General features: G+C 38.7%; 1 protein-coding gene across 1 annotated transcript; it reads left to right on the forward strand.

The window, feature by feature from the left end:
- Positions 1–7,159: 7,159 nt before the first annotated feature.
- Positions 7,160–10,140, forward strand: LOC140773346 (cation/H(+) antiporter 15-like). The gene is made up of 3 exons (XM_073115847.1): positions 7,160–7,402; positions 7,497–8,504; positions 8,968–10,140. Exons 1-3 carry the CDS (start codon positions 7,160–7,162, stop codon positions 10,138–10,140), a joined length of 2,424 nt encoding a protein of 807 aa, XP_072971948.1.
- The last annotated feature ends 228 nt before the right edge of the window (positions 10,141–10,368 follow it).

Genomic DNA, 10,368 nt, shown 5'->3' on the forward strand with positions numbered 1-10,368 from the left:
CACGAATAGAAAATTATAAATTTCTATCTTCTGAAAGTTTATTTTATAATTTGCTGAAATTATAAGGACTAAAATACAAAACTCCTCAATCGCAGAATTGAAAAGCATTTAAAAGCAGCATTTACGCATTAAAACCAAAATAATTTTATTTTTTTTCACAAAAGACTGAAAAAAAAAAATCCTTTACGGATCTAAGTTCTGTTTTTATTTGAAAAACAACTTATAGCATTAATTCGAAATTCAATGTATAAAATTTAAATTATCATTTGACTTATAAAATGTTTTTAAACTTACATTTAATAAAACAATGTAACAAATATATTATTTATGAGTAAATGAACCTACAAGAGTCATATTAAATATTAAAAATTAAAATAATAATATATAATACTATAAAAAACTAGGGAACTATGGCATAGCTACCATAAAAATAAGTGACGTCCTCTATACAGAATTACCCGCCTTTCATTCCTCTAAAGTACAATTGGGAACATCGTTCCTATGTCGCTGGATAGTACGATATTTTTATGTGAGAACTGCACTTCTCAAATTCAATCAAAATAATAGATAAGAAAATTGAGAAAGAAAAAGTAGCTAAAGCTTGACATGGAATTTTGTGTTATATAGTTTTTCATGACAAATGGGCTATTATAGATTTTTGAGACTTTTAAATTTCTCCAATATTTGTAACCACTTAAATAAATCAGCTCATTAAATATTAAAAATAGTCATTACGATAGTTACAAAAACTTTTTAAATCCTTATAAAATTTGAGTTTTAAATTCCTTTAATTATTACATTTTAATTAATTTTGAAATTAATAACATGTTCAACTTAGGCAAGGTTTTAGAGAAGCTGCTCTTTCAAGGATGATGGTTATTTTGGTAATACGAGTGGATTAAATGTTTCCTCTTCCTATGAATTTTCAGCAAATTTATTTACCATCTACATTTGTAACACAAATAGGAATCTCATTGTAAAGGTGACATTATCATATAAAATCCACCTTGAATTCTTTTTAAAATAACTATGTTTTTTATAAACTGTTCAACTAATCAATGACTTCTGAATAATTCAGTCAACGGCAAATATAGAATTTTCAATTCCTTTAAAAAATTGGGCAACTTTTACAGATAAAAGTTTATATCCCAAGTCTTAATTAAGTAGCTTTCAGATATAAATTATTTGATCAATAACTTGTATATAAATTTTTTCCTCAAACTTGGCAATCTTTTTAAGAATTTAAAATTTGTATATAAGTTGATAATGTGATCAGCTACTTATATTTAGAAATTACCGACCTAGTCAATAATTTTCAAACACATCTAGTCTCAAATTTAATTTTTAAATATACTAGATATATAAAGTAAATATTTTAGAGGGCTAGTTTGGTCGCTAAACAACTAGCAGAATGTGGATAATTCTAGAAAAAAGCTCAACCTACATATAACAATGGCTGAATGGAGGTGGTTGTGTGATAAATTGTAAAACTATGAAGGGTTTAAAAATTTGTGCATTTTGTTGTAAACAATTTATGTAAGTAATAGTAAGCATACCATTTATTCAATACTTATAATTGCCCAAGGTGAAACTTGTCATGATAACAATATGCTTCATCAAGAATATTCATTACCCAAATTTGATCCATATTGGCAAGATTGCGAGTAGTTTTATTAGCTTTTCTATATAAATGAGTAATTTTATAATTTTGACATTGTTAAAAATACCTTTTACCAATAAAAAGGACTACCATAATCTGGTCATAATACATTCACTACAAAGACTAAAGTAACTCTATGCTCACAAACACTCTACAAATACTTTTGACGTTATATCATCTTATCTATTGATAGTGATAGTTATAAGAAGAAGAGAGAAATAATCAACGAACAAGATGATGCCCGCAAAGACTCCACTTTTCTTTGTTGTTTGTGTTATATTCGAATGAATCAGCATACTAAAAACTCGTTCGAAAATATTTCCTATGTTGGAAAGGATTTCCAGCTCTTGTAAAAACTATGCCTCGCGGGGAAAATCATTCGAACAGAACAATCCCATTCAAATGGATATTCTTCTTTAGTATGCTAGTATTTACAATTAAATATAATGAGTTACAACCCATATGATTTTTGTTTTGACACAAATTTGTCAATTACAAAAGCTAACAAACTCCCTCTTTAGTGATTTTGTGACAAAATCAAAAACTCTTCTAAACACATTGATTCTAGCGTTACAAGCATCCTATTAAACCAAAGCTCATGCTTTGACAACATAAAACCCTAAAACCACTAAAACTACTACACTAAATGCACGTAAGTGTGGAAGATTTAGAAAATAACCATACAATATGAACTAAATAATCAACATTGAAGACTAACATGTATATAATCATCCATAAGCATTTAACACACAATATCAAGCATACTACATAGTCATTATTATATAAGTAAGAGAAGTTCACAACGAAAAACAATCATACAACTAAAGTTCACAACCAAAAACACAAAAAATTATACACATTACTCCCCCTTTTTATTCAAAATTGATAAAAAAATAATCAAGTAGGAGGAAAATGCTATTGTAACAAAGCCACAATATCATTCAACATAGTCCCTTAACAAGTTTGCTTTTCTATCTGCCTCAACTATTAAATATAAATCTATTGAAGAGAAGAAGAGACTCTAAATAAGGACTCTCAAGCATAATAGGGGTACTAGTCGGAGCCTCCTCTTCATCTTCTAACTCATCAGAAGTCTCAGACCTCAGATAATGAACCCCCGAGATATGTGGATGACTACAACTCAATGGCTAAGATCCAAGGCACGAGGAGACAAGATGGACACTTTAGAAGAATTCATAATAAGATCATATTGAAGATACAAATCTAGGATAAACATGGAATCGTACATAAAGGAAGCTAGGTCAATTGGTACACCAATCACTATGGCATGGATGAGATAAGCCTGATCTTGGTCTAATTGACTGGTCCTAGCTTTGGGCTTCACATTGTAGAAATAGATTAGGTCCACATTCTTGCATCATAGATTTGGGTTTTGCTAGGTTTCACTAGGTGTAACCAAGAAGGGTTAGCCCATATTTTGATCTATTTGGATAGGGATTTTGCTAGCTTAAATTGGTTGTATCTTTTCTAAATTATAAAATATCTCATTCAGTAGGACTAGGTCTGACCATTTCCTTATTCTACTAATTTCTGCCACTGAGGCTCCTAACTTTCCTTAGCCTTTTCAATTTGAGGTTATCTGGTTAGAATTCCCAAAGGGTGAGAAGGGTCCTCTTTAAAATCTGGGCGATTCGCCCTAGGGGCAACCCTTTGCACTATTTTAACACCCTTATGAATCATTCTAAAAGCACCCTCCATCATTAGAGTCGGTCTACCATTGAGGGCCTTGAGGGCCAACATGAGCTTGTCCTGAATCTTATCTCCAATTTGGAACCCATCGAGGCCTATTGCACAACTTTCGTTTTGACTTATTTTCTCTCAATAAAATGTATGATAAGCATACTGTGGTTAATAAATAATTTGTATCTAATGGTGGCAAAGTTATAAAATAAAATAAGTTTTGGACGAGAATTTGAAATTCATATTCTTTTAATCTTTCTACATTAATTAGAAAACATCATAGTTCTATTAGGTATATTCTTTTTTATAATGGAAGCCTATGCTATGTGAATGAACATGATTTAATTACCGATAAGTTTATGCAAATTTATAAAAATCTCTAGGATACCATCCTTGATCTAGATTTATTAGATTATGAGTAACCCTCTATCTTTCGAAGAGGGTGGTTAATGAATTAGAAGAGACTGTCACTCTTGAGGAAATTATAGAGGTAGTTAGGAGTATGCTATTGAAAAAGCCCCTAGACATGGCGGGGTTTTCAAGTGGAGGTTTATCATAGTCACTAGGCTATTTTGGGCCCTCCCATTTCTAGGGTTGTGCTTTGGTTCTTCAATCATGGGCATCTTCCTACTCAATGAGCTCAAACTTTTATTTCTTTGATTCCAAAGAAGAGTAAAACCAAAATGTTACTAATTTTTGGCCAATTATTTTGTGCAAAATATGTTATAAAGTTATTTTAAAATTTCTTATTCATAAATTTAAACCTCTATTGAGTGTTTGGTTGGTTCGAAGCAAACTATCTTTATGGCTCGATGAAGTATTAGTGATAATACCTTAGAAGCTCAAGAGTTGGCTCATTCTATTGGTTTAGTTAGAAGTGGCTCCCCTATGATAATCTTTAAATTAAATCTCAAGAAGGCCTATGATCAATTAAGTTAGGAGGTCATTACCAGTACATTAGAAATTATGGAATTCCCACCCAAGTTCTATGTTGGGTTAAGGCATGCATCTCTTATTCCAAGTTCTCTTTTCTGATTACCGATAAACCAACTGAATAAATTAATCCTAAGCATGGTATTAATATAGGGTAACCCTCTTTATCTATTCATTTTTTGCTCTAAAGTTTTCATCTCCCTATTTTATAAAGCTGCTATCTATAGGGGGCTTTGCGGATTTTTGCTTTTAGATAATCAACCTTGTGCCAATGATATACTCATCTATTCTAATGTGATTATGAAGTCAACTAGCATGATTTTCATTTTAGATAATTATTATTTGCTCAGCAATCAAAAGGCTAGTGCTCAAGTCTATTGTTTATTTTTCCACAAACTTACCTATTGTTGTTAAGGGTAGGATTTCAATTAAACTTGGCCGTTTTGAGGGATCGTTTTCTTTTATTTTATCTTGAAAATAAGATCTCCATGTAAATTAGCAAGTTAGAAATGAGATAATCTCACCATGTTTGGTCATCTTACTCACATCAACGCTACTTTGCATGTCATTCCAACCTATCGGCTTTGTTCCACATAGACTCCAAATATTGTTTAAAGCTGAATATCTAAGTTATCCATTTGTTTCCTTTGGAAGAAAAATGCTAATAAAACTGACTTGCATTTGTTAAACTTGAAAATCACCTTAAGACATAAAACTAAAGGGGAACTCTCCATTCGAAACCTTCATTTAGCTAAATCATCTCTAGTGAGAAAAATCTATAAATTTCCAAACTATGCTGCATCCTCGTGGGCCTAGCATACCTTACGGAAGTCAGCTTAGGATCTGGAGTTAGACATAAGATGTGAAATAGGCAATGAGCTTGATATCGATACCTTTGAGAATCTTTGGCTCAATAGCATTCCACAGAATAAGACTTTTATTTTGACTAATGTTGTTGGTTTATAGGAGACTACCAAGATTAATTCTCTTTTGGTAGATGGCTCTTATAACCAATCTCTTTGACGTGCATACATTTGCTAGAATTTCTCTTATTCTAATTTGTCATCTTGGCTCTAAGGATGGCTGAATTGTTGGGCCTAAGCCATATTCTCTCCCTCAAGCCGGGCGAGTGCATTATATGAGTTTCTTAGAGGCTTAGTTCAAATCACTTGGGATGGATGGACTAAAATTTAGTAACTTGGCTTCTACACCACCCAAAGTCAAGATCTTTTTATGGAAGTTGTTACATCGAAAACTTTCTACAAAACTTTATTATGTTTTCTATGTATCACTTTTGATCCCATCTAGTTGTAACATCGAAAACTAAATTAGATCAATTAATGCTAGAGCGGGATGCTAAAGATATTGTGAATCTCCTTCTTGATGATACAAAAATCCCATTATTGCTATATCTAATTGTGTTGCAACCTCATAGACTACTTTAACTAGTTTTGTGGACGTAAATATTATACACACATATAGATAGGGCAATATGGTTGCCAATTGGGCAGCAAGTATATGTCACATACATGGGGATAGGTTTTGAGATGGTGGCTCTAAGGATATGCCTCAATCGATTATTTTTTTTATTTTTTTATCAATCTACAGCTATAGTAGCTCAGATTATCTAACCTTAGCGTCTTGGATTATGTAACTAGATGATCTACTTTTCTAAATATTTATAATATTTTTACAAATCAAAGAGAAAACCTAATAGATCATGAATAGTCCAAACCCTAATGGATAGCATCAGTACATGTTAGGGAGAAAAGATGCAAGTTAAATCTGATGATAACTTTTACCTTATGGGTGCTTTAGTTTCAAGATAATATAAGATGTAAAATGTTATTTTTATGGGAGATTTGCACTAAAAAAAATATTTGGTTTGTCATTTTATCATCTAGGCCTATTTTGGTTTCTCCTTGCAATTGAGGCATTTTTTATTTTTTATTTTCTTTCAAATTTACCTTTCTAGTATGATAGGATTAACCTTACAATTGAAGATACCACAATTAATAAGTTCGAAGAAAAAACTCATTGTTACAATCATAATTATACAATAAAAAAAGGGGTTTCACTTCATCTATCATTCTCACTGCCTTCTAACTTCAAAACAAATTTAGGATTTCGCTTCATTGGTCAACTTCTTCCCCAAATATAGATACATTGCTAAACAATTTGTGCACTTTGAAATTAGGCTAAAATGTCTATGTCTAACATAGTTATTTTCTTTTGTAAGAAGCTACATCTTTGTAATGTTAGGATTGGGATTCGCCAATACCTAATCACATTAGATAGCCTGTCTGAATGTGTCATCAATATGTCAAACACATCGATTACATATATCCAATAATTTTACTCATTTATTCAATAATTTCAATAATATGCCCGACCAACTTGAAAAGCTTATCCCGAGGAATCCCTTGTGGTAAATTATCGTCCTCTTCATTTAGTTGATTGTTTGATGAAGATGCTTAGCATATTGGGCCATGAGTAATGGATAATAAAATTTGGTTATCTAATTTTATTTTTTCTCTCAATCAGAATTAAATGTTGTAATTCACCTCTTTTGTGCTTATTGAGAGTATAATATATGTTTATCCATCCATATAGTGTCATGTTATGAGAGGTATTCCACTTGTCCCGCCTTATTATTCGCGTACTTTACTCCGCGGGTCTCCTTGTAGTAGTCATAACCACACACTAATTTACGTAGCGCTGACCACTTCTCCACCTCCCTTCTCCCTCCCTCCCTCCCTCCCTCCCTCCCTCCCTCCCTCCTCTCTCTCTCTCTCTCTCTCTCTCTCTCTCTCTCTCTCTCTCTCTCTCTCTCTCTCTCAGAGACGAACCACAACAACCACTACAATGGTGTCGGCGGAATTCACCCCGGAGGACCTATACCACAACCGCAGTGCCGATCTCAATCAGTCGATCTTCTGCTACCGGTCGAGCATGACCTCCTCGGCCGGCATCTGGCTCGGCGACAACCCCCTCAACTTCTCCATGCCCCTCCTCCTCTACCAGATCATCGCCATCTTCGTCACCTCCCGCCTCGTCCATGCCGTCCTCCGCCACCTCGACCAACCCATCGTCATCTCTCAGATCATGGTATCCTCTCCCTCTACGACCGCTGCATTATATTTAATATATATTTAGCTCGATCATTCGACTGTGATAACAATATTAAGCTGCCTCCGGGCAGGCTGGTCTGTTACTGGGTCCTTCCTTCCTAGGGCGCAGCAAGCGATTTGAGGAGCTCTTCTTCGCCCCTCAGTGCTGGGAGCAACTCAACACCATCGCCTTCCTCTCCTTCATTCTCTTCCTCTTTATGGTCGGCGTGAAGACGGACCTCGGCATGATTCCGAAATCGGGTAAGAAGGCGGCGGCCATCGCCTTCCTCGGCACCTTCCTCCCAGTCGCGTCCATCCTCGGCACCGCCTACTTCCTCCGCAGCCACATCCCTCCTCGGTTCCGCCAGCGCCTCCTCCTCGCCAACCTCGCCTCCAAGTGGTCCATGACATCCTACACCGTCCTCTCATGCGCCCTCAGCGAACTCAACCTCCTCACCTCCAAGCTCGGCCGCCTTGCCATGTCTGCCTCCCTCATCGCCGACTTCGCCAACACCTTTCTGAACGCCGGCGTCACCGGGTACATCCTCCTCTACCAGGCCTACAAGCCCCACTTGGCTGTCGCCTCGATCATCGCCTTCGCATGCTTCATGATGTTCCTCGTCCTCGTGGCGCGGCCCCTAGCGATATGGCTCATACGGCGCACGCCGGAAGGAGGGCTCCTCGAGGAGGCCTCGTTAATCTCGATACTCCTCCTGGCTTTGGGATGCGGGCTTATAAGCGAGGTGTTGGGGTACCACGCGACGATGGGGCCTTTCTTCCTAGGGTTGCTGTTGCCAGGCGGGGAGCCGCTCGGGGTGACGGTGGTGGAGCGGCTGGACAGGCTGGTGGTAGGGGTGTTCTTGCCGGTATTCGTGACGCTGGCGGGGCTGAGGATGGACATCGCGTCGCTGAAGGAGGTAGGGCAGTGGGGGTTCTTGGAATTGTTCATGGTGCTCGCCGTGATTGCGAAGTTCGTCGGCACGGCGGGGCCCTGCCTCTACTGCCAGATGCCGCTGCGGGACGCATTATCGTTCGGATTGATGATGAACTTCAAGGGCATCTTCGAGGTCTATTACGCTTCGCAATGGCAAGACGATAAGGTACCTTACCTAATGTTTGGAGATTATCTCAATACAAATTTTGGTGATGATGAATTTTCTCTTAGGCTTATTAAAATAATGAAAACTTCACACACACACACACACACACACATATATATATATATATATATATATATATATAATGAAAACTGTAAAGAGATGACGAAAAGACTATTTTAACCCCTCGTAAAGTTTATTTGGGACATGTCAGAAACTAGGTATGGTTTCGATATTCTTTGTCTTCTCACATATCGATTCTTTTTCAATGGTGGGTTGCGTTATTTTGAAGATCTAATAGACAATAACGATATTTTTAAAGTTCTAAAATTAGTTACATAGAAATAAAAATAAAATCCTTAGTGCACGTTGGAAGATAAAATATATTTTTTTGGTAAAATGATTAAACGGATTTAACTTTTAGAAGAATTGAAGTGTCAATCAATGTATGTATTTGATGGATTAGGTTTTGGATAACCAACTGTTCACCATCCTCCTCCTCACCGTGCTCATCCTGGGCGGCGGCACTGCCGCCCTGGTGAAGCACCTGTACCGCCCTGAGGACCGTTTCGTGGCATACAGACGCCGCACGATCCAACACTCGAAGCACAGCGACGAGCTCCGTGTCCTCGCCTGCATCCACTCCTCCTTCGACGTCAACCCCGTCCTCTCCCTCCTCGACGCCTCCAACCCCTCCCGCGACTCCCCCATGTGTGTCTACCTCCTCCACCTCATCCAGCTCGCCGGCCGCGCCAACGCCATCCTCGCACCCCACATGCGCCGCCCCACCAAGACATCCTCTTCCGCGTCCGAGTCCGACCGCATCGTCAATGCTTTCCGGTACTTCGAGCAGCAGCGCTCCGCCGGCATCTCCGTCCTCCCCTACGTCTGCATCTCCCCCTACGCCACCATGCACGACGACATCTGCTCCGTCGCCATGGAGAAGAAGGTCACCCTTGTCCTTGTCCCCTTCCACAAGCAGCTCACAATCGACGGCACCACCGAGGCCTCCAACCCCGCCATCCAGACCGTCAACACCAACGTTCTCAGCTACGCCCCCTGCTCCGTCGGCATCCTCGTCGACCGCGGCATCTCCGGCGGCGTCGTCAACGCCGGCAGCTTGTCGCACCACGTCGCCGTCTACTTCTTGGGCGGCGCCGATGACAGGGAGGCATTGGCCTACGCCATGCGCATGGCAGTGGACCCGATGGTCCGGCTCACCGTCATCCGGTTTCGACAACCCAATGAGTGGAAGTGCCAAGAAGACGTCGCCGAAGGGCAGCTCGACGACGAGGTAATCGACGAGTTGGTGCGCACGATGGCGGACGGCACGCGAGTGGTGTACAGGGAGGAGGTGGTGAGGGATGGGGAGGGGATGGTCGGGATAATACGAGAGACGAGCCTTCGGTTTAGTCTGTTGATGGTAGGGAGAAGGCAGGGGAAGGAGTCGCCCTTGACGGAGGCGTTGTCTATGTGGAGCGAGCACCCGGAGCTCGGCATCATCGGAGATCTCCTCGCGTCGACGGACTTCGGTTGCATGGTGCCGACGCTGGTGGTGCAACAGCAGACCAGGGTTGGGGGTGGGGGACGAGGGGAGCGTCACTTGGGGGTTAATCCAATCCCAGAATTAGAGGACTAGTATATATATATATATATATATATATATATATATATATATATAGTTAGTTAGTTAGTCTGAAAGAAAGATAGCTTAATTAGTTCTAAATGTATGTTCTCATGTGTTAATTATTCTAATAATGTTGTTTTCATTCGAGTTCTTTTTTTCTCTTGATCTGTTCATGTATCATGTATGTGGTTTCATGTAGTGCAAGAGAGGAATAAGCAGTGAGTTGTAATAGTACGTGTA

Source organism: Typha angustifolia, chromosome 2 (genome assembly GCF_048772165.1).
Source record: "Typha angustifolia cultivar Huaian chromosome 2, ASM4877216v1, whole genome shotgun sequence".
Classification (NCBI taxonomy): domain Eukaryota; kingdom Viridiplantae; phylum Streptophyta; class Magnoliopsida; order Poales; family Typhaceae; genus Typha; species Typha angustifolia.

Coding starts and splice junctions, on each gene's coding strand:
- LOC140773346 (XM_073115847.1), top strand. CDS start 7,160: ATGGTGTCGGCGGAATTCACCCCGGAGGACCTATACCACAACCGCAGT. Junction 7,403..7,496: donor TCGTCATCTCTCAGATCATG/GTATCCTCTCCC, acceptor GCCTCCGGGCAG/GCTGGTCTGTTACTGGGTCC. Junction 8,505..8,967: donor CGCAATGGCAAGACGATAAG/GTACCTTACCTA, acceptor TTGATGGATTAG/GTTTTGGATAACCAACTGTT.